Source organism: Nothoprocta perdicaria, unplaced genomic scaffold, assembly GCF_003342845.1.
Source record: "Nothoprocta perdicaria isolate Ctin4 unplaced genomic scaffold, notPer1 scaffold_553, whole genome shotgun sequence".
Classification (NCBI taxonomy): Eukaryota; Metazoa; Chordata; class Aves; order Tinamiformes; family Tinamidae; genus Nothoprocta; species Nothoprocta perdicaria.
Window position 1 is genome coordinate 49429 of NW_020455814.1, and position 26450 is coordinate 75878.

The following is a 26450-nucleotide window of genomic DNA, read 5'->3' on the forward strand; positions in this document are numbered from 1 at the left end:
CCCCGGGGGGCTGCGCGGGGTCCCGGGGGGCTGCACGGGGCGGCTGGGGGGCTGCGTGGGGCTGCATGGGGTGGCAGGGGGCTGCGCAGGGCACCTCGGGGGGCTGCGCGGGGTCCCCGGGGGGCTGTGCGGGATGGCAGCACCCCTGGGATACAGGAGCGCCGGGCGCAGGAGCCGCGCGGTGGCAGAGCCACAGCCACCTCGCCGGGCGCCCGCGCCGCTCACGCCGCCGTCCCCGCTGCAGCTTGTGTTCGTGTTCAGCCTGGTGGTCCACGGCACCAGCTACCGCTCCATGACCGCCATGGCAAAGCCGTCGTTCACAGAGGAGGGCAGCCTCGCCGACGGGGGCATCGACCTCAATATGGAACAGGGGATGGCAGAGTGAGTGTCCGCACCCGCACGAGTCCAGGTGAGCAGGCCCCGCTGCTGCCTGAGTGTGCAGGGAGACGGGAGGAAGCCAGACGCGCTGCGCACGGCCCAGCTGCCGCCCATGCACGGGCAGGAGGAGCTGCAGGCGCTCTCGTTACGGTTAAAGGCATTCCAGCCTTAACTATGTGTTTTTTTTTCCAAGACTGCACCTAACTTCTCCTTACCCGAAGGCCTGGCCTGGAGTGTGCTAGCAGTGAGCCGCCGTGTGACCGCGTTAGCCGGGAGTGCTCACGCTCCTTAGGGATTTACTCAGTAAACACATAGAGGACCACAAGCAGTTCAGCTGGAGCAGCTGAAGACTTTCCATTGAAAAAGCAGCACTGACCCTGTACCCACTGCTGCACACATGGTGTTTTTTTTTTATTATTATTTCTTTTTTAGGTCACTACTGCAGGTAGCGTTTGACAGACCAGAAGTACACCCCCTGCCAGTTACTCCATCTCAGTTAATTCAGTTGTTTTCACACCAAAACCTCCCTGTTGTCTTAACTCAGCTCACCTGCTTATCTTTTGTCTTCTACACTTGCGTGCTATCCAGTTCTCTCTCCAGATAGTGCAAATTGTTTGCACTTGTTATGAGTAGGTTGACCTGTGCGGCACAGAAACTACTTTTGTCTCTGTACAGGATAAAGTCCCACCTGCTGTGGTTTTTATTGTTTTGTGTTTTGGCGTAAGAGAGTTTTCTGTGTACGAGATCCAGTCACAGGGAGAAGGTGGTCAAAAAGAAAAGAAATTGCTTATTCCTAGTGTGGCATGTGAGCTATTTGTTTCTCACCCTGTTTGCCCTGTAATAATAACTTTTTTTTTTCTGCTTGTCAGCATAGTGTTTTTCTTCTGTCTTCTTTTATCTGCTGCCCTCTCTTTGGTCTCTCCTGATTTATTCTAGAAGCATAAAGTATTTTGCAGACTTTTGCTCGTTGAAGACACGGTATGGGGCATTTGAGTAAGGAAAGCAACCTGATGTCACGCAGGAGAAGCTGTTGGGATGTATAAGGCACTGGCGCAAACTGGGTGCCGCTGCTAACTCATCCATGGACGAGTGAGGTGACGCTGTCAGTGGAAATGACTGACACATTTGAACCTAGGATTCTGTTGACCTGTTGTGAGAAGGTGACCAGTGTGGCTGTAGCTGCAGAAATCTTGCTCATAAGTCCTGGGGCCACAAAAGTATTTCTGTCCAAGCACTACACACTAGGCCTGATCTTTCTGGTAGATGAAAATCAACTCTTGTTGCTCTGAAGAAAAGAGCAGGGGCTGTGGAAAATATAGTGCAGCACAGAGGCTGCAGAAACACGAAGTGCACTCCTGAATTTACTGTTCTTGCCCTGTTTTGGTGCGTGCAAGCCTTTTCAGAGCCTTGGGAGCGCAAGTCACTCATTATTTTACCCCTTTGATTTGAGCGTGGTGGGTATACAGCTGCTACCTGCTAAATGGACATTCAGTGCTCCTGCCACTGTGTCCATTTATTACTCAAGATTGGTGCTCCATCAAATGGGGAACTAAGCTAGAGCTTATGTTCAGAAAGCGATGAGAAGCGTGCTGACGTTTTCTGGGTGTTTGACTGGAGGTTTGCCTGTGCTACAGGCTCTGCTTTTGAAACTGCTGATTCAAAGGTGTTTCCCTTATGTCTGGGGCTGTACATTGCTCCAGGATTGAGGAAGGCTGATCTTACAGTGTAGGGATTTGCTGGTCTCTTTGAAAAGTTGGGTTCAGTGGGAGCTCTAAATGGCTGACCCTCGGTATCCCAGAGCTGCTGATGGTAAATTCTGCAGTGTCCCGAGTGCTTGATGTGCTGGTGATATTCTACTCTAAACAGTTGATTCTGGTGCTGTCTAATCTCATGCTTGGCACTGTGCTGCTCAGAATGAGACAGGCTAACTCATTACCATTGCTTTCTTAACTCTCTACTTGGTTATGTCTCGAGTGCTTTTTACTCCAACAGATAATGATCTAGTGGGAGTGAAGGAGTTGGTGTTTTTCTAACCCATCCCCTCATGGCACTGTGTGGCTTGTGTGGAAGAGCAGATTGCTGCCTGTGTGTTCAATCCGACATATTCTCCCGCACACATATTCTTCTCCCCCAGGAGGGCAGTATTGGAGATGTGGGCAGCTCGTCCCTGCCCGTGGCTGCTGTCTCAGCTGTGGAATGGGAAATCCCAGCGCTGGCTGAGCAGGCGTAGGAGCCGTGTTGCTGTGGCTCAGCGTGTGGATGATGGTGTGTTTGTCCTTACAGCACCCCATTTGGTGACAGTAGGCACAGCTGAGTGTGTCTGTCTGCAGAAGAACTAGCGGTCAGCGCGTGAAATGGCACAGTGGAGAGTCTTGCTTTCCCCTAGTGCAGCCAGCCACCAGCATGTGAGCGACTATGTTTTATGCCCCAATATTGTACTAACAAACAGGTGCCTGCTCTCGCTGCAGGCTGCTGGGAGGTTGGTTTCCTTGCTGATATTCCCCTCGCATTCCTCAGACTTCTCAGTGTCCCCTTTGGGTGGGAGGTTGTACTTCCCGGTGCCAAAGAGGGCTAGACTTGTTGGATCTTGATGTTATTGCTATACTTGCTACGTGAGTTAATCCAGAAACAAAATGGGCATAGTATTAGGGACGGATCCTTTGCCTGGGACCAGGCAGGGTTATTTCCCGAAGTGCAGCAGGGGCTGGAACTAAGAGTTGCTGCTTTTCCTCCCTCAGGCACCTCAAGGATGTGATCCTGCTGACAGCTATCGTCCAGGTGCTGAGCTGCTTCTCCTTCTACGTCTGGTACTTCTGGCTCTTGGTAAAGCCTGCAGCTTTCCCTGTTGCTCTAAGTTGTCTCTGTCTTTCCTTGTTTGCAGAACTGAGGACCTCCTTTTTTCGATCCCTTTAATTTCTCCATATCTTGTTTTAGGCCACAGCTGATTTCTGTTAAATTGTGTATTCTCCCCATCATATCTTGTTAAAAATGAGACCGTAATACAAGGGAAAGGGGATCTATGAGCACTCTGGGTAGACCTTATAGTTAACCATGCTGGTCATGACCTTTCTCTCTAGTTGTGTGGAAGGGCAACAGAAAACATGCAGTAGATTATCTGTGCAGAGCTGCTTTTGATGTCTTTTGGTGACAGTCTCATAAACAGACTGTGTCTCTTCATGTTTCATCTTCATACTTGCTCACCTGCACCAACTGAGGTTGGGAACTGCTGCACATTCTACCATTCCGTAGATCAAACGCTGCAGGTTTTGATGCCATTAAAATACCAGACACTTTTAACTCCTGAAACATTTGTCTAGCTAAAAGAGCTTTTGCAAAAGGATTAAAAATCTTTTTTTACAATCAATTAGAGAAAAAAAAAACCAAAATGCAGTTTCCTTGAGTATATCTCGTGAACATGTATAAGGCAGCCTTAGTGGCAAGACATTTTGTTGCTGCCCTTACTCAAAGTTCTTTTTGTGCTGATCTTGGCAGAGGGCAGCCTGGATTGTGACTATCCCAGATGCTGCGTGGATCATGTTCTTTCAAAGCAATATTTCCCTTCCTGTGGGAGGGAGAGGCTGGATGTCTGCGAGGCTGGATCTTTCTGGGTAATTCAGAACTGATGCTGGGATTTCCATGCATTAAGCCTAAGTGCTGTGCTTCCAGAGACATATGCAAGTTCATAAATTCCATGAAATCAGGCCATTTATTTTGGCTGCCTGCCACTGCCTTTGATTTCAGAGCATCTTACAGTGCCCCTGATCCAGTCCGCAGACTTTTGCCAGCTCCCTTGCCTTCCGGTACAGGAGCCTCCCTCCTGCCCCTAGTGCTGCCCCTGCCCAGAGCTGCATCCCCAGTGACCGTTGGTGTCCCGTGTGTTTCGCAGGCTCCGGGCCGCGCGCTCTACCTCCTGTGGGTGAACATCCTGGGGCCCTGGTTTACAGCAGACTCTTCGCCGGCCAGCCAGGAGGCCAACGAGAAGAAGCAGCGGCGACAAGAGCGCCGTCAGATGAAGCGCTTCTAACCCGGGCTGGGGAGATGGATTTGATGCTGTCTCTCATCTCCATGCTGTTCATCAGGGATGCAACTGAAGCCAATCAGAAACCATCGCAGTATCTGTGTTGCCCTGTCATTGCTGCCATTTCACTCTAAAGGCTGCAAGAGCCTTCCCTTGGTTGGTTCTTAGTGCCAGTCGAGGCCTTGCTCCTTGTGATGACAAGGGTAGGTTATGCTGGGATGTGTGTAAATACCTTTTTAAAGCAGTGCTGTATTGCATTCAGGGTTGGGGATTGCAATGTTGGAGGAAATACTATATTAAAGAGCAGTCTAATTCACCTCACTGGTGGTGTGTTTGTGTTAGGGGGGAGAGGGGGTGGACTTGCAGAGGATAAGCTGTTCTTAACATATCCCTGGAGGGCCAGACCAGCTGAAGGTTAAAGCCCCAAGAGATCTTGTCTCTTAGCTCACTCTCGGCCACAATGTCCATTCCCTGCTGAGTACAGAGGGTAGCAGACGAGAGTACCCGAGCTGAAACAGGACTTTGTCTTGCAGATCCTTCCCCTTGCAGCCATCCGGCCCTCTGCTTTCAGCTACTTTGACTTACTAACATTAGCTCTGCCTTTGCTAAACCTTGCTTTGCAGGCTCCAGTAACCCCTCGCCCCTCCTGACTCGGCGCTGTAGAGACCTGCAGCTGCATGGTAACAGTGTTAATAGTGGCACCAGTCTGGCCATCTGTAGTCAGCGTACTTATCGCCCACAGGTAGTTTCCGTTACATAGCTTTATTACACATATTTCCTAACATCCAAGCCCAGTTCCCATCCTGAATCTTCCTGTGCCTCGGTGCCAGGCAGAGCCGCTCTGGGAGGTAGGAGCGGGTGGAGCGGCGGGGATGAGGACGCATAGGCGGGAGGGCATGATGGAGCCGTGGGTGAGGGGGGAGCCTCCCGCGCGGGGCCAGGCGAGCCCGGCTCCATGGCAGGCTCGCTACCCCTGTCTCCTGGCCCCGAATGCAGCCAGAGCCTCTGCAGGGAACACCCCGCCTTCCTCCAAGCTCCTCCATCTTCTTCCTCCTGTGCCCAGCCCTGCACAGCCCTCCTGTGCCCGCTCTGGGTCCAGTGCGGCTCCCCTGCTCTGCCCTCATCCCTCTGAACCGTCTTAACGTGCTTTCTCCTGAAATAAACCTCCACAGCCACGGAGCAGTTGGGCTGCCCCGGCACACACAGGAACCAGGCAGTCAGGGGCAGGCCTACCCACAACAACCACAGCGGCCTTCTCGGCCGAGCTACCCTACACAGCGTTACATGCACGTTGGCCCCTGCCCTGCGAAAGGGACCGAGGCCTAAGCCGTGCCGCCTCCTCCAGGCGAGGACTGGCTCAACAGCCTCAATAAATACCAAATAAATAGAGTCTGAGCCCAGCAAGGCCTGGGTCTGGCGGCCAGGAGCCGCTCAGTCCGGCAGCAGCTGCTCCAGCTCCTTCTCATTCAGCCTGTTGGTGGTGACGATGTGGTCCAGCTGCTTCATGTACTGCTCCAGGTCCTGCATGAAATGGGGGATGCGCGTCTTTTCCAAGACCCCAAATTTCTTCAGGCGATTCACATCTTCGTAAGAGACCTGGTGGGAAGCAGGGGGATGAGTCAGGCCCAAACCTGCAAGCTGCAAGAAGGAGGGGCAGGGGAGGGGAGGTCTCATATCCACTGCTCCCTCCAACACATCCACCCCACACATTCTTGCCCTCCGTGCTGTAGATGCTCCTTCTGGCCTGGGGGGAGAGGGTGCCGGGGTTGTGTGTGGGGAAGACAGGGGGCATCGTGGATTTGCAGGGATTGGTTTGTGGCCTTTCCATCACTCCAAGCTCCTGCTGTCCAGCCACACTTCAAACTCAATCGTTCCTCATTATCTGGAGACCCGTAAGTGGAAGTAAATGTAAAAGGCTTAATGTGTTTCAGGCAAAGCTTAATCTCCATTTCAGAGAGGTGAAAGAAGTAGCACGTGAAATGGTCACAAAAATTGCAGCACCTACTAGGAAAGGGAGATGCAGGTGGCCCATCAGCATGCCCTCGATGGCAGTTGAGGCTCAGGCTGGATTTTGGAGGGAAAAAAAAAAAGTCACAGAATCATGGGGAAAAAGAAAAGAAAAATCATCCATCAAGGCAAAGCTGCCTGCAGTGCGCTGAGCCAGGACATGCCCCTGGGAAACGCATCCGCAAAGGAGCTGCGTTAGGCCGCTGTGGTCGAGCTTTGGGAAAGCACGTGATGGGGCAGCAGGTGGGGAGCTACAGCTCAATTTGGGGGGAGGGCAGAGTGAGTGTGTGCTGGGGCTCTTATCCAAGCTGTTTGGGGAGCTATGTGGCTAATAGGTGGCAAGGCTGCCTCAAATCCACCGTGCGTCCCTGCTGCTGCTGCAAATGAGTCTGCATGTGGGAAGAGCCACGTTTGGCTTCCCACCAACAGCAAGCCCAGCCACCAGCCTGGCTCACAGCCCCACGTGTGGCCTCCTGGCCCAGGAGATGTCCCCTTTCCCAGTGTGGGGCTAGACCCCACAGACCCCAGCTATGGCAGTTGCCCCAGGTAAAGCCTTTTACCTTTCCAAGTGCAGCCAGCAATGGAAAGTCAATGGTCTGACGATGTCTCAGGATCCGGAGAATCCCATCCAGGTACACCTGATCCTTACTGAAACAGCCTGGGAGGGAGGGAGGCAAAGGGGAGTGTGATGTGACTTAGGATGCTGAACTGGTGTGAAACAGGTGTGCCAGGGCCCACACATCGTTGGGTACCATGACTAGTGCTTGCCAGGGCACTTCTAGCATGGAAAACAGAGAAACCAGAAGGGAAAACAAAGGATGAGACCTCTAGTGAACTGAGCTGAAGAGGAGTACATGGGATCACCAGGGAACTAAGCAAACGGAAGAGGTAAATGGAAGGATATCCGTCATGGGCAAAGAAGATGAAAAAGTCAACAGAGAAAGAAGTCAAAGCTCAGGTTGGCCCAGGTGATATCTGAAGGAGGGACTGAACCTGCATCTCTCCGCTGGTGTATGAAGAGTTCCCCAGGAACAGAGTTATGCTCCTCAGAGTGATGGGACCGAGAAAGGAAAAGGCCCAAAGGACAAGCACACTCAGCCTTGCCAGTCAGTGCTGGGCAGATGTACAGGCTGCTATGATATGCAGTGGGTGTCAGATCTGCAAAAGGCCTTGGGTGCCAGGCAGTGTCCCACCACAAGGGGTGAACAAGCTTTGGCACTATTACTATTTCTTCTGTTATTTTTATTTTTATTTTTATTTTTATTTTTATTTTTATTTCTATTTCTATTTCTATTTTCATTTTTATACTCATTTTTACTTTTATTCTTTTTTAATATCAAACCATTGAAAAAATATAAACACAAATGTTTAGCTCATCTCACCTCTTCTCTGGCTGCTCACCTCCCCGTGAACTACTCTCTATACTCTACTCAAGTCACAGAATCACATGCGTGAAATGGAGGAGCCAGAGAGCAGTGATGCTGCTGGACCATACGTAAAATTTGGGGAGTTGCTGTTGTAAATATATCACTTATGAGATGTAAATCACACGAAGTGGAGCAGGCAATGAGGAGGTGTCGGGGAGAGGGGAGAGCAGTGCTGCTGCTTTGCAGCCAATGTGGTGGTGCGTCTCCACCATGCAACACCTCCCAAATCCCCTCCCAAATCCCTGCTTTCCCTGCATACATCTTTACCGGGCTGAGAGGTGTCCGTCTGGCCCCGCTTTGCGCGCACGCAGTACTCCCACCGCACGCCAGCGTCCTGGACGTACTGCTCCAGGTCCTGGAAGAGGGCAGAGAAGGAGAGGCGGCTGGCCTGGTGGATGGTGTAGTAGAGCAGGGCTGCTCGCCACAGGAAGGGCTGCTTGCGGAAGAGGACGCTGTGCAGGCTCGCCAGCCCCTCCTCGGTGGGGTTGGCAGGCTTTAGGCTGTACTGCTTGCGGCCCTCAGAGCTGTGCCAGGGCTGGTGGGTGTTGTTAACCCCACGGATGTAGTGGGTACCTGGCAGGACAAGGGCGAGAGCTGTCAGATCCACCTCTCTCAGTCCCCGTGCTGGCACCCACCCACGGGTGCCTCAGCCCTGCTTTGCTGCTGGAGCATTTCTGCCGCTGCAGCATTTCTGTAGCATCCTCTCCTGCACCGGGGCAGCCGGGGGAAGGGGGTGTCTCCACTGGGGCATCCCCAGGCTCATGGTGGGCATGAAGCAGCCCTTCGCTGCTGGAGCTGCACGGCAGGGCCATGTGCTCAAGCAGGCAGGTGCCTTTCTGCCTTGCTTCCACAGAGGGATCCCAGGGCCAGCTGGACTTTGCCACCTTCAGATCCTGCCTGCAGTGTCACGGCCCAGGAGGACACTTCTGGAAGACCTCCTTGCCACAAGACATTACTAGCAGGAGCAGTTTGTAGGGCCTCGAAAGGAAACTGGACAAACGCATGGGAAACAGAGCCATGGAATCACCAAATACCAGGAACCACAGCGAGCTCAGGGAGCCAACAAACAGAAAACAGCTGGGGTCTGACGGAGAAGGTAGGGAAGTGACATCTCTGCTTGCTCTGTGCTCCCTGCTGCGGGCGAGATCTTCACAGCCACCCTGCTGCCGTGCAGCCCCCTCTGGCCCCTGCAGCCCCGAGCCCCACTGCTCTGCTCCAGGCCCTCTCTTGCAGCAAGGCCATTGCGCGGGTGGCTGTTGCAGCATCCTTGGCCACCCGTCCCTGCCTTGTTGTGCTGGGACCCATCAGCTGCACACCCATCAGTGCAGCGTCCCCGGCCCTGCTGACCTATCTCGTGGCGCAGCATCCCCTCCAGCCAGTACTGCCGGGCTCCGGAGAGGTTGATGGCCAGCGTGGGCCGGCTGTCCTCCACCATCATCACGGCCTGGGACAGGAGGTCGTCGGTGAGTTGCACCACCACCTGCAGAGGAGGAGAAGGAAGGCAAGTGGCGTCAGCACGTGCGGCTGCAGGGAACGCGCCGCAGAGCCCCGCCAAGCAGATGCCAGCGGAGAGGCTCGCTACCAACACACACAGCACTGTGCTGCGCAGCTCCAGAGCAGCTGCGCTCTCTTGGACTCTTGTTATAGCTCATCAAAGGAGTGTGTGAGGAATATATGGCTTTTTAATGCAAAAACAGGACAGTGCAGGAGGCAGGTGTCCTGAGCCTCGGTCTATGCTGAGCCTTTCAGCAAGTCTTGATCATTCCCTCCCTTGAGCAGTCCTCCCTGGCATGTTTCCAAGGGCCTTTGGGAAATGGTTCAAGCTGTTCTTCAAAAGGTTGGTATGACCAAAGAAGCTTCCAACTCAGAGTGCATTCTGAGCACCACAGCTGCAATGGCTGTAGGAAGGGCGGGCTGTGAAGTGGGGAGGCATTTCGAGAAATCTTACCACTGCTTTTCTGTTACCGAGAGGAAAGAGATCCCCCGGCCATGCTGCGCTGTGCACTCCCATCCCCTTCTGCCTCCATCACCCTGCCTCGCTGCCACAGCAAGGAAAAGGACTTTTCCAAAGCTCCAGGTCCCTCAAACCTCAGTTACCCTTTGGCACCTGCCTAAGGAGTCGGTCCCAATCCTCCAGGTTGTGTTTCTGAGACCTGAGAGCTTGTGGGATCAAGGGCCAGATGCAACTTTCTGTCTTTCCAATGGGATGCATCAGCAAATGAGGGAGCCTGCTCTGCCCCCATCTCCTTTCCCCTCTGGGGACCACAACAGCACTCACACATCCAGGTGGGAGCCCAGCTGCTTTCCTTTCCACGGGGCTCTGTGGGATTTTGCAGCCACCCACAGTGGGAAGCGCCCCACAAACACAGACCCAGCCTGCAAAGCCCCTCAAGGGGCTGCAGGGGTTGCAAGCAGCAGTCACAGCTAAAATGCCATTTTTTCCCTTGTGCGCTTCTCTTGCTCCCGTAAGGACACTGCTGCTTGGTGCCAGTGTGTGTGTTCTTCAGTGCAGAATTGGTGACCCCTCCTGACAGCCTCTGGGCCCCTGGGGCCCCAATCGCTTTTATAGGGAGCACGGGACAAGAAAGGCTGACAGCTTGTGCATCTCCACTATCAGGCTATCAGTTCTCACATGATGCTCAGCAGGCAAAACGAGTTTTCTTCTATGACAGCTTTGGAAATGTGTATCTCCTAGCTGCAAAATCATGTTCAGTTCGGATGCTCAGCTGAGACACTACCGGCACAGCCCTCAGGGCTAACTTCAACTGCTTACATCTTATCTCCACTTCTCCCACGGCATCACAGAGACTTCTACCTTGCGTACAGTTACTTTCTGTGAACATCTGTGCCCAAAGAGGTAAGTTACAAGTTCCCAGACCTCTCCGTTCCCACTCCTGCTGCCAAGGGTCAGTTGTCAAACCCTATCTTCAGGGGTGACCGGGTCTAAAAGGTTTCCACCTTCCCAGCCCTCAAATTCTGCAAGCCACAACAGCCTAGTCCTTTGTAAAGCAGCGCTGCAAATTTGGTCACTAAAACCATCTACAAAAACCGAACCTGCTTCTGGAGGACCCTTCGTAAGTTAGTTTGGTGGCATGAATCCAGCAAAGCCTCGCAAAAAAATGGGCCGTCCCTCTAAACACGTAGCAAGCCACAGCTTGAAAGTGGAACAAGCCATGAGACTTGCACTGCTTTGGCACCAAAGGAAAAAAAGATTGCAAAGCTGCTGACTCTACATTACCCAGACTCTACCCAGACTCTGAATTACTGCCTTCTCAAGCCACGTTGTGGGCACTTGGCTCTTGCATGCAAAGGCACTAAATAGGTCTCCTTGTGCTGACACTGAGCACATGGTCGAGATAAAACAGGACTTTGCTTGCAACTAAATCACAGTGTTGTGAAGCCCGGACATGGGGATCCTCTCTCCTTTTAATTCCTTTGCTCCTTCTGCCAGTGGAAAACAGCCTGACCCAGCAACCAAGTTGGTACAGAGAAGGGGAGAGCTGAAGGGTAAGGGATTTTGCAGGAGTCATGCAAAGAGATCAGGGAATAAACCCACAGAAGCAGCTGGGAGAGAAGCTACACAAAATAACAAGGTAGTCAGGCCAAGATAGCATCATGCTGTATACATAAGACAGCAGATTACAAGTGCATAAAGAGCATTAGCATTCCCTAGTGCAGCATTCCCAGCGCTCAGGTGAAGGGTGTCCAGTGTGATGCTGTGCCAAACAACGCAAAAAGAGCATTACAGCCAACCCCTTCGTTTTATCCCCTCCTCTCCGAAGGTCTGCACACAAGCCTACCGCATCCTGCACTGTCAAGGAATTCCTTCTTTCACACATTGCTTTACCTGTTTTCTTTGTTGCAGGACCAAACTGTAAAGTTCCCATAAAACATACTCCGCGAAGAAACCAACCCTCTGGCTCCATTTACACATCTCCTATCCCCGCTTCATAGTTTTCCCTTTAAAGAGCAGTAAGGACTGATCCAGGACAGCAGACACCAGCAGCAAGGGCCGAGCTGTGCCCGCCATGTGCACTGTAGCCAGTCTTTCTCCCTGTGCATTTGCTGGCTGTGATTCACAGCAGGGAGATAAGGACACACAATTTGCTCTCTGTACTAGCTAACCCCTTTATATAGGGACCAGCAGCTGTTTGGGGCAATCAGGTCATTGCGCATGACCTGTAGCAGAAGCGGTTACTCAGGTAGCAGAACAGCTACTTAAACACACTCCTGCAGCTCGCATCCAGGTAGATGCTTGTGTGAGCCCAACTCCTGAGAATGGGTTGGGAACCTCCCCAAACAAATCCCGTTCACCTGAGTATATGAGGAGAAATTAATATACCAATAACATTCTTCCAAAACATGGTGAGAAGGCTGTTTGGAAGAAAAAAAAACATAAATCAGAGACAAGCGTGCTATCAGCAAAATAATTTATTGACAATTCAAATTCTCAGTGACTTGAAAGACACTCCAATGCATGAGGAAACAGAAGTCAAATAGATTTGACAAGCCGGATAAACCCAAAGTCCCCCTGTCCCACACTGTATCCCCAAAGGCAGATGTTGCCTTGGTTGTCATATGCAAGCTTTGGCAGCAGCAGAAATGCTTGGGACATTTTGGCATTTAGCATTTTCATCTTAAAATCTTTCCACTCATGAATTCTGCAGAAATCCACCTTCTCTCTGCCATTTCCAAGCCTGAAAAGCAGCAATCTGACAACATTGCACTCCTGGGAAAGAACTGCCTTTCCCTAGCCCCAGGGTGGCAGCAGGGAATCCACCAAGAGCCAAACGCCAGGGTGCTACCAACAACCTGCAAGCAAACACTGCAGCACCTACCATGTTCCACACCTACTAATGACCTCCTGTCATTCTTGCAGATGAGGTAGAAATCAGTTCCAAGGTTTTGTGTTCACTGAATGAGGGACAACGCCAGGGAATCCGAGGCATTGAGGCACATCCTGAATGACCACAGGACTTCCCAACAGCAGTTCTACCAACAGCCCCAGAGAGAACATGCTCTGTGGGTAATGGCATTCGGGCTAACGTCTCGCATGTTGTTGTTGTTGTCGTCGTCAAACTGCTGGAATAACACAAATTGATGCACACATTCTTACTACTACAGTAGATTTTTTTTTTTTTAGAATAAAGAAGGAGCAGAGACGGATTTTTTTTAACACAGATTTATTCTTGTGTCTGATTGTCAGCTAAAGCCAGAAGTGCAGAGCAGAACCCACTACTGGGCAAATTAAGAGCATAAAAAGACTACTAACTTTACTACAGCAAAAGATAATCCCTCTAACTCAAGCAGTGAAAAAAAATGATAATCTCTTTTCAACCTGTGTACATCCAATGAGCTTTATTGCTGTTCGACTTAGCAACTGAAAATAAAGTAGTGCTGCACTTTCCTTGCCCTCTCCTGCATGCGACCAGGCCACACAGATCCCATCTCAGGACGCTGCTTAGGCACAAGTCTGGACTTAGGAGTTTTCCCCCCTCAATACGACTTTCTTCATCCCTCACTACTGACACTAACAGCTGCAAAACTTCCCAAGTGAGAGGCTGCAGTGTCCACATTTCCGCAAGCAGCCTGGATCAACACAAGCATAAGCAGCAAGAGAAGTAATGTCTTTTGCTTCTGCTCCTTCACCCATCTGTGTGAACACTTGTGCAGCAGAGCAACGAAATGGGGCAGGAAAGTGATCCAAACTAAAAGTGGTTCTGTTCTCTAGCTGAGTTTTCAGCAAGACCACCATGTGGCCACATGAGCTCCCACAATGGCACAGGCTCTGCTATGGAAGAAGGAAGGGCACATTTAATAACCCTTCTGGCATCCAGGCTTCTGCTTAGAGCCTGGGCATACAGCAGGCAGGAAATGTCACAGACTCCTCATAATTGGAAATTAAGGAGGTATATATGGACTAAGCATGGTCATTTTTTACTTTCAAAGGCTTACCTTTGCAATTGTTTGTGCTATTTTAACTTTTTCTACTCTCTTACATGAGTTCTATGCAACAGGAGTACAATCTTGTCATCTTGTCATTGCAATCCCAACTATAACTAGCTGAGGTTCAAATGCTGGGAAGCGGAGACGGAGGACAGAGTTAAAACAAACAAAACCAACCAACCAGTTGCACAGATAAGGAGGACATTTCACTGTGCCAGCGCTTCTCTCGCTCCCTTGAAGACACTGCTGTTTGGTGCTGGTGTCTGCATTCTTCAGCACAGAACTGCTGCCTAAACTCCTGACAATCCCTGGTCTGCAGACCTTTGATGTTTGATCTACAGCTTTTATAAGGACTGAACAGGACAAACTCTGACAACTTGTGGATCTCCATTGTCAGGACCCCAGTCACCCCGTGATGCTCAGCCGGCAGGGAGTGGACATCGTGCTCTCTTGTCACTCTTGTTTGACCTATATGGGGGGGAGGGGGAAAAAAAAAAAAAAGGCTGGAATTTAGGATACTAGATCTTGGATAGTTACAGGAAAACTCTTTTTACTCTCATTCTTAAGATATGTTTTCTCTAAGTCTATATGCCTATGTACACATAGCACAAATATAAAAAGTATATATAGTGCATATATTTTCTACTACTGTTTTTCACTTTCAGATTGCACGTTCTTGACCACACTATGCTGAATTCTTTAAGGTGTGACTCGCAAGTGACATGAACTCTGATGTTTCCACGTCTCCTCTACGTTCTGTCCCAGTCAAAACTGCTGTACTGGGATCATCCCAACTTGTGGCTTTTGGGAGGCTGGTGCTCCTGTGGTACCTCCTGAACAGCTCAAGTTTCCCCCACGCATTTCCAAAATCTAACCCTGAGTGTGACTCTGGAACGAGGACCCACACAAGTGCTGGAGCTATTATATTACCCCAGCAGCTAAACAACTGAGACAGTTATACAGATAAATAACCTGTGATGTTTCGATGCCACCCATCTCTCCTTTCTGCATTATTTCCTTAATTTAGCACTGAGAGGGGATATCCAGGCTTCGTGACACGTTAAAAATCTGTCCAACACACGACAATTTCGTTTTCCTCTGCAGTATGGGGAATGCTGTGTCTTATAACCTAGCACCGAGGCTACTGTGACTCGTGCTGGCTGCTCCTTTCCTTCTGTTTAGGCACTGCCAAATCCTGCCTCAGTGGTGCTGCTGCCCTGCAAGGCTGGCTGCCAAGGAAGCAGAAATACTGGCCGCGTCATGGAAGGAAGCCACTCCAAAATCACTGTCATCACCTTGTGGCGTGGAGGGAGCATAATGGAGATACGTGCTATGCTGAAGAATCTTACTGGTAGGGATGTAGAGAGCTCCTTATTCAACCGAAATGTTTGCTGGAAAAATCACTTTTTTTTTCCCCCGTCCTTCCCAGTGTGGGACAGTTCACTCTTGGACAACTGAACCACATCTACTGCTTCACGTCTTAGACTTGCCCTTGCAGATACACAGTTTATCTTAAGGACGCTGTCTGCATTTCAACAGATTATCAGGACAGAAGATGCTGCCTCTGGACTCACATCCACAGAGGTGAAAAGATCCTCCCCTTTTCATTACCAGCAAGGAATATTTGCAGTACTCTGGCTCTAAAAGAATAGTTGTTCCTCATTTTTTTTCCCTAATTAATGCTACAGTACAAGTCAATCATGACCACGTTTTAGCATTCCTATCAGTTCAATATTTGAGGGCCTGGGGAAAATACTTTATGTGTTAAGTACAAAGTAGACATCACGCTCAGACAGCACAGGACTTCAATGACAAAAGCCACTGCAGCAGCGATAGCGACACAAGGCCAGAAAAAGAGAAGAGGAGGCTAAAATGCACCAAAAGAATCCAGTCAAATTGTGGTGATGTCAGAGACCGAGGGGCACATTGTCTGCCCATCTTCAGTATCATGCCTGATAAACAGGAACCAGACTGGACAGTTCCAAGACAATTGTTTCATTTCCCTCTTCATAGCACGCTGCCATTTATATGGTGAATAAAGGGAAGTAGAGCAAACAGCCAGTAAGAGGCAGCTAACAATGTGTTCAACTGAAAACAGGTCCTGCTGTTCAAGAGCAAAGGCACCTTTCAGGCAAGCGAGTGAGAACTAAAACGAAGGATGAAGGATTCCTTGGAATGCTGTTTGGAGAAAGATCCAAGAACACAGAAGTATCTGTCTGCATGGACATGCTGGGACACTGCTCATGGCTGAACACAGAGGAAAAGGGGCAGTGTAAGTGGTAACCTCACTAGTTTTTTTTGTTCACAAATTAAGGAAAATCTCAAGCAAGAACATTTCAAAATCTTTAGAGGAAGAATCCAGGTCACACAGAAATTTTTTCTCTCTCATGGTGAAGAAAAGGAAAACAAGAGAAGGCAATCTTGAACTCAGTCATGAAATGGAAACTATTTCTGGTACAGCTTATATCAAATGAAATGATTAGGAAGGAGGTTCACAGCAACCACATAGAAGTAAACTATGGAACTTGCTGCAGTCCAAACTTTGGTAGATACTAACAGAATAAAAAATTATCAAGAGTTTTTGCACACAAACACCACTAAGGATTCAGGAAGTAACTGAACTGAACTAACTGTAGAGTATGTCAGGCAGGAATTATGACCCACTTTCCTTGCTCCTTTTTGTCCCAAGGACAGGCTATTCTTATGGACAGACACTGGCACAGAGAGACAGGACTGACCAGCAGTTAATGCCCTCATGATTTTTACTGTGGTTGCAAAGCATTGCTTCTTCCCTTCTCTCTGCACCTCCCTTCTCCGCCAAGCAAAGCCTGAATTAAGGCAGGACAATAATGAAGTTATTCTTATAGATGGTGAAAAGAGAAACAGGATAAAGCATAAAGAGCCATGTGTTTCTGTTCTTCTCTAAACGTCACGTGCTCTCCCTGTTCCCATTCTCCTCTATACGCCACAAAACACCATGGGGAAAGCAATGAAGGTCGCCAAGGAAGGAGGAGGAAGAAAGAAATCAGAGTTGGGCAAAGACACAAAAGAAGAGAGGGAAAAGAAACAGATCCACTTGAAGACTGCAAAACAGGATTAATTTTCAGTCAGAAAGAATGAGAAACCCTGCAACCGCATCACCCTGCAGTACAGCCCACATGTGAGAGTTGGCAATATTGTCTCAAGGAAGCACACAAGGCAGCTGGGTGACTTCCACTTTACTGCTTTGTCCTTCAGAAGATTCAAGAACTGCTCTGTGAGAGGCAAACTAGTTGAGTGCAAGTGAGGCCTGAGCCAGATGGGAATAGAAAAATGAACCTTTTTGAAAAGAATTGTGTGGAACGCTGTCCAGGAATCTGGGAATCTGTAAAGCTTCACGGGAGACGGCAGGCTGTGCATTCATATTACACTGCCCAGAACATTTTCCTGTATTCAGCAAACCAAGCAGTCAAATCTGAGGCTTTCATTCAAGCTCAGTCTAGTTCCAACTGCTTCACAATACACTTGGGGCAGCCTCTAGCATCTTAGATATTGAAACACAGGTCCTCCCCATAGCCCAAACTTGAGGTAGAATAATGAAGTACAGAATTGAAGGGAGAAGAAAATGCATTTTCTAAGACTGTCTACTGCTGTCTAAGTGATGAAGTTAGCTCTGCACAGTAATCGCATCATATAGTTGATATGCTTGATGAGTATTATTAGTTGTCTTAAGAATCACAAGACTCCAGTTCACTCTGCTACAGATGCACCGAGGCCCTCGACAGGCACTGCTGGAACAGGGTCTTAAGGCTTCATCCAAAGTCTTACTTCTGGAGCAGCAACTCCAGGTCTCCAGATTTGTGATTTTTTTTATTTCTAAGGGGATTCAGAGCTAAGGTCTGAAATTAAGGCATCACACCAGCCTGCCCAACCAACCATTCCTATCCACCAAGCTGTCTGCTCAGTTTGTGAATGTAACAGCAGGGAAGAGCCTGTCCCCAGGAATGCAGTGCAGAAGTGAGAGGGTTTGTGGCTGGCCACAGCATCGGGGCAAAAGCTCCTGCTTTTCCCCAACTTCAACAATATTGACACCAGGTGGCCCATTTGCTTTGTGCCTTGCCCAGCAACAGGCTCCGGGCACTTGGAAACTCCGGGGCGCAGGGGCAAGGCCAACACTGCTAAAATCTACAGAGTTCTGCCTAATGTAGACTAATGACACGGCCTAACCCCACGGATTATGGATTATTAACTACACGATACTCACCAATACACACAGAATGCAGCTGGGAGATCCATGGATATTGTAAGCAGGCATCTGAGCTCTGGCTGCATCACCTCAGTCCTGAGGCAGAACAGAACCAGAACAATTTCAGTATCTGCAGCTTGAACCACATCAAAGAAACTTTTGAGTACTCAAAGTTAATGATAGTGCAAGTACTTACCCATGAGCATGCTCCCTGGGGTGCTGGAAAGTGGTATCCTGCCTTCACAGATCAGCACCATCCCTTCACACCTCAAGTGCCAGGGATGAAGGTAGGGGGACAAATGGGAGCAATCTGCCTTTGCATGAACCTGGCAAGCAACGACGCCACTGGCTCTGCAGGCAGCTCAGGCATCGGAGCAAGAGCTGACTCCTATTCTACCAACACCCAAGTTACAGTCTTTCCTTGTAGTTTTTTTCCTGATAGTTTTGCAGAAACTACACTAGATGCTGCACAAATACTCATGCTGGGACTTTACTTGGGTCAGATGGCTCTATCCTGGCATCCCGAGACGTGTTAGTAGTGAAGCAGCACAAATTTCAACCTGGACAACATTTCTTGCTGTCCCACAGATGTTACTGAATGCAATTTCAAGATATAAAATCCCACTGTGAGATGGAAGGGAGCCTGCCCAGAGGAAGCAGAAGCAATGTCTGTATATCTTAAAATGCCCTCACAAATGCCAGAACTTAGTGACAAGCTTTTGACCAGGTTGCCTCCAGCTACAGGCTACAAATGGGCAACCTGTAGTGGACTCAAGTGCTAGAGTTTCGTTTGAGTTTCTTTCTCCTTTTCTTTCTATTTTTATTTTTTTTTAAATAAAAAGAGACCCATCATGATCAATATGAAACACAAAAGCAACAACAGAAGCAAACAGCATTCCAGAAGGCACAGGGAAGCTGGGTACTGTGGATAAAAGTCAGTTACAGACACAGGCAAACGGGAGGGAAGGTAGATAGGCGGACAGATGTCTCAATGAAAACCACCCTGCTCCAGACAAGGCATTACAAATAATGCAGAAATGGCAGAATATATTGCAAGTTTCTATCCTGTGCTGGGATCAGAGTTGGACGATATTACTGCATCACAGACATTTCCCCTCTTTGATTCCCCAGAGAACTCCCAACAAAGCCTGTAACGGGGGGGAGTCTGCAAACCAATGCTTACATGGTTTTAAAAGCACTTACCAAACGTTAGGGATAAAAATAGCCATATCTTGCACTCATACGCATAAGCAATAATTGAACACTTAGTTCCCTTAAACAAAGGGAAAACTCCATGGGGCTGGAAGACAGCTAGTTCTACACTAACATTAAGAAAACATGACCAAGCAACACAGATCAACTTGTTTTAAATTACTGGAAAAGAGCAGATTAGCTGAACTTAATCATTTAATAAAAGCAAGGAGTGGAACAACTAGCGAGTCAGCATATGTTCACAGATTCTTGTGAAGACATTGTTTTTGGTAAAAGCATATAGCTGGTTGCTAAGTAATCCCTGCAAGGCAATGCAAGTCCTATAGATTTTAAACGCATAACTCCTTCGTTTGCTTTTTAAAAAAGGACAACTAGCCAGTACCAATCTAGCATATACAAAACAGGACTCACTAGCTGCCAGGCTGGATATTGGGACTAAGAGGCAGCTAAGTAAGTATTTATTAAGTGGAAGAGCTTAGAGAAACTCTCACAGATGAAAATGCTGAGAAAGACCAAGCAAATCCAAACTCCAGGCATACATCTGCAGAGGACTCACGGCAAGGTAATGCAAGCTGTAAGTGCACTTTCCTCCTCTGCCCCGTATTGCTTCTGGGAACTGCTCACTTTGGCTTTTGTGGGTATGAAATTTCAGGTTAGTGCTGCATGCCAAGAACCTTAACTTCACTGAAGAACTTGTGAATTAGCCTATTTGGGGATGGGGTGGAAATGAGAGGTAAGGAAACAGTCTGACCAAGAGGTAGTGATGAGGGAACCCCCTTCACAACCTAGCACTTCTGTCTGTTAATTGTGCGTCCTACGGGGCTACAGTCAACAGTAAAAGACAACCCTGCAAGGAAAAGCAGGAGGAGGTCCAGAAATTTTTATGATCATTTGGATCTGGGACAGAGAAAGTGTTTTGCACAGATCCTGCAGTGTGGAAATAAATAAAAAACCACCCTCGAGGGAAGTTGTGGCACATCCCTCATCCTCGCACACATCCAGCTGCCAGGTGGTGTCCTGGAAACACGGTAATCTAGACACACCAGCGAATCTTCAAGCTCAACAAACACAGTAATAAGAGATGTTGACTAAGAGATGTTGAACTTCTCACCTTCCTTCCCACCCAGCTGAGTGACTATGGTGTCACAGCACGAGGAACATCACAACCGAGTATTTTCCAGTATTCAAACCGGAGTTTGGGGTTTCAAAGCACCATAACCCAGTATGACCAAAAGAAGTGCAGGAAATTTCTCCTCGGGTTTTGTGTTTGAACATGTGAATGAACCCAGCTGCCATACCACAGCTAACAAAAATAGCTTACTCTTCCCAATGGTCATTGATATCTCGTGTACATAGCCAAGGACTCCCCACCCAATATGCATGGTCACGTGCACAGACACAGCTCCCAGCTCTCTCAAACACGAAGGGAGACACAGCTGGACTGCAAAAGTATCAGGAGAGATTGGTGGAGAAATAGCACTGACTTGCTGACTTTGGGGCAAGGACTGCAAGCAGCCAGGAGCCCTACCAGAGCTGAACTGAAGCCAGTTAAGAGCAGGAAAGACCTCGACTCTGAGCTTGTATTGGGCAATTGCCGGGCCCAGGGAATCACATCAAGGGTCTTGCAGTTGTGGCCTCGGAGCTAGGACAAACTGGGAATCACAAATGGTCTGAAGTTACCTAGAACCAATATTTCCAGTAGAAACGGAGCAACACAGAGAAGGACAGGTAAAATATTTCTTCTCCATGCAACGTCTTTGTAAACGAAACCACCATGAGATTTGGTTACAGCATCCTGCACTGCAGATTAGGGTCTCACGTAGTTTTGATTCCTGCCCTGAAATTAGTTTCTCAAGTCCCTCTTCCTCAGTGAAGATTTTCCTTTTTTGCACCCAATATACCTCTTAATCTGACTCTTCCCTACCAGGATTAGCATTGCCGAGTTAAAACAATGGTTAAAATAAATATTTTCTGAATTTACTTTACAAATAAAGATTTCATAAATAAAACAGGGGATGATTATTACCTCTCCCACGCAGCCTTCCTTCTGCATGTATTTTCGGATAACAGACCAGATTTGGCATTTGCTCAGCAACCTTCCTCCGGTGGCAACTTCAAAACTCTCGTAGGTACCGTACTTCTCCAGGACAGCGTGAATGATCCGAATTGCCTGGCACAAACACAAACAAACTATGAGTCAAAGTGCCCTCTCCGCTATCAAGTGCCTCTTCCACAGCACCAAAAATCTTATGCATAATGAAATCCAATTAAGAGAACCCCTTATAAAGGGCTCAAAAGCCTGTAGCGTCAAGTGTTTGTAAAGCAAGTATTTTTTTCTTTTTTGATTAAAAAAAAATTGGATTTTGATTAAAAAAAAAGATTAAGATCAAGCCTTCCCTAACATCACCATGGTGGATGGGTACCCAGGACAGACAGATACTAAAATAACAGGACCCCCAGTAAACTCTTTCTGCATTTTATTGTTTCACTTATCCTCACAAATGTCTATTGCAGGAGCAAGGCAAAGCAGACCTGGAACAGCAGCACCATGGCACACCGCCCCTAGATGTTAAAGCCAAGATTTACTTCAATCTTTTCTGCTTTCAATTCTTCATTCAGACTTTCGTGTTTGCAGACGATTTATTTCATCCGCATACCCGTTAAAATTGAGCCCTTCTTATTGCAACACTGGGTTTCCTTCAGGAACTCATTTTACAGATATCTGACAGATACACCTTTTGTAGAGATTCAAAAATGTTAAAAAGTGGTTAAAAAGTGGTTAAGATGACTGTGGTAACTCAGGTTTTTCTTCACAGGTGTCTGCTTCAGTGAACCCCTGCAGAAACTGCCCTTTCTACCTAATACTGCAAGTGCTAACACAAGAAAGGGTCGGAACTACACCTGCAATCTTCCCCTTGCATGAGGGACACATAGGTCCTATATACAGCATAGCTTAGATGTAAAGGGAAACACTAACTACTCAGGGATATCCTACTTCAGATAGGGTCTTAACATAACCAGCCTACCAAAATACACTAGTATTTTAACAAAAACAGTGTGCACCAAATTATTAGCATTTATAGAACATTATAAGCGTATATATTTATAAGCATATACAGCGTTTAAGCAGATATACAGTATCTTTACAACATGAGCATTTAATAGCACGTTTTCTCCCCAAGAAGCAAGTCTGCAGCTTAGTCATTTTCAAATAACAGGGTTCTCAGGCCTATTAATATATATCCCCATCTGGACGACTGCTATCACTCTTCTGTACACTCTGCTATTGAGATTTGCAGCCCAGAGCAATAAGCTTCTCCCGAAGAGTGTGTTTTATCCCCTCTTCCTGAGGGAATCCCTTTGCTTTCCTCATCCAGCTTCAGCGGTTCTCCAAGCTCAATCCCTAACAAGCCAGATCTCTTGCAAATGTATGTGCTTATATTATAATGTATACATCTATATTTATATATTTTTATATATTCATAATATATATATTTTAATTATTGCTTATATTCATTTACATTCATTTTATTTTATTTTATTATATTTATTTATATTTATATTTTTTTTATATATATATATTCTCCACTTGGCAGAACCCATGCAGGCGTGGATGGGAGCACACAGGAGGGACACGCTGTTTCCGCAAGGAACTGAACACACCAGACCACATAATTATCAAACTGGCCTTGGCACCATTTCCCACCGCACAGCGGCAGCGGCTTCATTCAAACTCTTATTCCAATTATACAGAGGAGCTCTTTTATCAGACTCTTTTATCGTACACTTAGCTTCCCCTGAACCTTAGGCCACGTACAAAGGGGAAGGCAATTTCATAGCAGACGTGAGAGCCAACCAAGGACCTGTGCGGTCTGGGACCCTCTCCCTGGACATCAGTATCAGAGAAAGACTGGGGAATATCTCCTTAAAGGCAGGTGCAGACTGTTCTTCCTCCACCATGACCAACAGGAAAGCAGCTGACTAGAGCCCCATATAAAGGATTTTACCCCTCCTTTCTGCTCAGGGATGCCCTCGACTGACAAAAATGCTTCCTGTCCCGACAAACATCCGAGTCAGCAAAGCATCATCACCAAGAGCCTCAGCAAAACCCTGTGAGAGGGACACCATGGGTGCTGTAGCCACCACATGTTCCTGCCTTCCCCGCCTGCCCCTCTCACCACTGCCAGCTTGATTCTCGAGTGAATGGTTCTGTCTTTGCAACGGTTTTTCATGCTCTCCTTCTGGAATTGCCTTCCCTCCCTCTGATGTGCGCCACGCGAGACGGGGAATCACAATGTGCTGCAGCACTCGCACCCCGGGCACCCTCCCACAAGCTCAGTTATTTCCAACCACCCCGTGTAAGGCTTCAGTTTTTTGGGGGCCTTTTAAACTCCGTCCCCTTGGAGAAGCTAAATAATTATGGCCGTTTCCAACATTGATCAAAGACGGAGCATTCCTCCCTGTCCTCTTCTGCTCAGTCGCTACGAAACTGTCTCTCCTTCCCAAAGGTCTGAGTTGAACGGAACTCGGCACAGATGGTCTGCAAGAGCAAAATCACAAAAAGGCAAGTTTCTCTCCAACTTTTAGAACAGGCCACAAGAACAACATTTCTAGGTCAGGCTCCTTCCTTATTTTAGAAGGTGATGAAGCTTTGGAGCTTTGCTGCCCAGGCAGTGCCCTCTTGGGTCTCCAGAGTAGGAGCTTATCTGCAGCTCTGCCCACAAACGCACGTAAGTACACCCACAAGGTGATCAGCAATACTCCAGTTACAGGCCAAGCTCCATCGTGATGCTGCTCTCATCTCTGCGAGGGGCTGGGAAGGTGCCAACCAGGCCATGTGTCTGTAGCGGAATGAGCCTTAACGTGGCTGGAAGGAATCTGCTCCCATAATCAAAACCGTCAAGGTTTCTGAGGAGGGAAGGAGGCCGGTTCAGTAAAAGAACTGGTCACTAACTGCAAAATATGAGTCCTGCACTGGGGATCTTCCAAACCCACCTGGATGCGACCGGGTGCCCTGGGTGTCCCTGTTAGTGCAGGGGATTGGACTGGATGATCCCTAGAGGTGCCTTCCAACCTCGGCCATTCTGGGATTCTGTGATGCGAGACAAGCGCGCGGAGCTGATTTTATTTTCCTTTGCGTGCTCTTGTCCAAGGTTGTTAGCTTAGTGAAAACCAACCAACCAACAACCCCACTAAATTATCTATGTTCTGTGACTAACTCAGGCAGCTTATCAATAATGATTGCAGTTCTTAAGGGGGAAAAAAAGGGGAGAGACTGCAAAAATGTTACTGCAGTCTGAGCAAAGGAATACTTACACTAACACTATTAGGCCTCTCTGCTCCTCTATTGTTTAAATGAGCACTTGCCTGTATGTGAAGCCTCCCCATCCACCTTCAAAATAACTTCCTATTCTTCTCCACTTATTTAAGTTAAATATCTCCAAGCAATTCCCAGCCATAACTGGTACATACTGTACATGCACTGCTTTTACCAGAAGGCAGGAAAACTTCTCCCAAGAAACATCAGGCACTCACTGCAGAACTTGTAGAGGTTGGCAGGGATACTTAATACTCCTCTCTCTCTGCTTACAAAAAGACACTGAATAATCTGGATACTAGTTCCTGCAGCCATACAAGAGGCAAGAGCTGATGTATCTGTGGCATACCAAAACGAAAAGAAAGGTTGTTTTAATAACGGAATGTTCAAAAACTGAAATGTAGATCATCAAAGCTGCTGTTCTTTGAAACACTGCAAGTAAGCTCCAAGAGCTGTGCTACTCTGCAAACACAGATTTATTTGTGACAGTTTTTCCATCTTCTTTCTTTGGGGCAACTTAAATTAGTCGCTTTTGCAGAAAGGCAGGCATCAGATGGAGGAACCCCAAGAGAACAGTTTTAAGACAGTGCGGGGCTCCAAAGACCGACCGTTAACAAGGAAGTTGGAGTCTGGGAGTCTCCCACACTGCAGACAGCTGTTGTTGACAGCACGCGCCATCCCCAACTGTCAAAACGACTCTCTAAAAGCTCCAGATCATGATTAGTTGCATGCTCTGTGCATCCATTTTTGCTCTCTGCACTGCTTAATTGCACAGAATTAAACTTAATCCCAGGATGGCTGAGGCTGGAAGGCACCTCTAGGGATCCCCCAGCCCAGCCCCTGCTCCAGCAGGGACACCCAGAGCACGGGGCACCCGCTCCCAGCCCGGCGCGTTGGCACATCCCCAGAGCAGGAGCCTCCGCAGCCTCCCTGGGCAGCCCGGGCCAGGGCTCGGGCACCCTCCCACCAAACAAGTTCTTCCTCACGGGCACACGGAGCTGCCTGCGCTGCAGCTGGCACCCACTGCCCCTTGKCCTGGCACCGGCCACCACCCAGAAGAGCCTGGCCCCTTCCTCCCTGCATTCCCCCTGCAGGTTCTTGTACACGTTGATCAGATCCCCTCTCAGCCTTCTCTTCTCCAGGCTGGACAGGCCCAGCTCACCCAGTCGAGAGATGCTCCAGTCCCTTCCTCATCTTGGTTGCCCTGCGCTGGCCCCTCTCYAGAAGCTCCAGGTCCCTCCTGTCCTGGGGAGCCCAGAGCTGCCCCCAACGCTCCAGGTCTGGCCTCCCCGGAGCGGAGCAGAGGATGTCGCTCCCAAATGAACACAGGAAGGTGCCAGGAGCAAACAGGCAGCGGAAGCAGCTAAGGCGACGCCTAAGTGCTGACAAAGAGCAGTCCAGAGGCAGTCACTATCAGCAGTCACACAAACCTCCCGCAGCCACACACCGAGGCTGCTGCTACACAACACCCTTCTCCTCCGGATCACTTCCCACGCGAGCCGCAGACGGGACGGAAGCCCCTGGCGGCAGGAAGTCCCGCGGGACACGGCGGGGTCCCGAGGGCAGCGCTGCACCCGCGCGCACGGGGCACCCGAGCCGCTCGTCACGGACTGCGACACCCGCGTCACCGGCACACGCCCGGCGGTAACGAAGGACCGCGGCTCGGCACGGCGCTCGGCGGCGAGGCGCTCCTACCTGCGCCACGAAGCGGTCGGAGGCGGCGCGGTACTTGTCGAGCACGGCGCCCGGCAGCGGCTCCGCGTACTCGAACTGCGGGTCGTAGGCGAAGCGCGCGCGGAAGAAGCGCTCCCGCTCGGCCTCCACGTTGCGCGGCCGCAGCGCCACGAGCAGGCAGGGGCTGCGGCGGGCGGGCTCGTCGGCGCGCGGCCGCGCGATGTGCGGCAGCGAGGCGGCGGCGCG

At 49.2% G+C, this 26450-nt stretch overlaps 2 protein-coding genes and 1 long non-coding RNA gene across 3 annotated transcripts; 1 reads left to right on the forward strand and 2 right to left on the reverse strand.

The window, feature by feature from the left end:
* Positions 1-229: 229 nt before the first annotated feature.
* Positions 230-4702, forward strand: TMEM208 (transmembrane protein 208). The gene is made up of 3 exons (XM_026048584.1): positions 230-381; positions 3117-3201; positions 4265-4702. The coding sequence occupies exons 1-3, from the start codon at positions 293-295 to the stop codon at positions 4400-4402; spliced, it is 312 nt and encodes a 103-aa protein (XP_025904369.1). The 5' UTR covers positions 230-292; the 3' UTR covers positions 4403-4702.
* Positions 4703-5253: 551 nt separating this feature from the next.
* KIAA0895L (KIAA0895 like) lies at positions 5254-26450 on the reverse strand (the record flags this gene model as incomplete). The annotated part of the gene is made up of 6 exons (XM_026048579.1): positions 5254-5992; positions 6964-7061; positions 8098-8403; positions 9178-9310; positions 21240-21383; positions 26226-26450. Coding segments are annotated over 6 exons (1071 nt in total), but the record flags the coding sequence as incomplete, so codon positions are not given.
* Positions 13043-18074, reverse strand: LOC112955305. Its single transcript, XR_003250861.1, has 2 exons — positions 18020-18074; positions 13043-14244 (listed from the first exon to the last, which is right to left on the reverse strand). It is a non-coding gene; the product is annotated as an uncharacterized LOC112955305 (long non-coding RNA).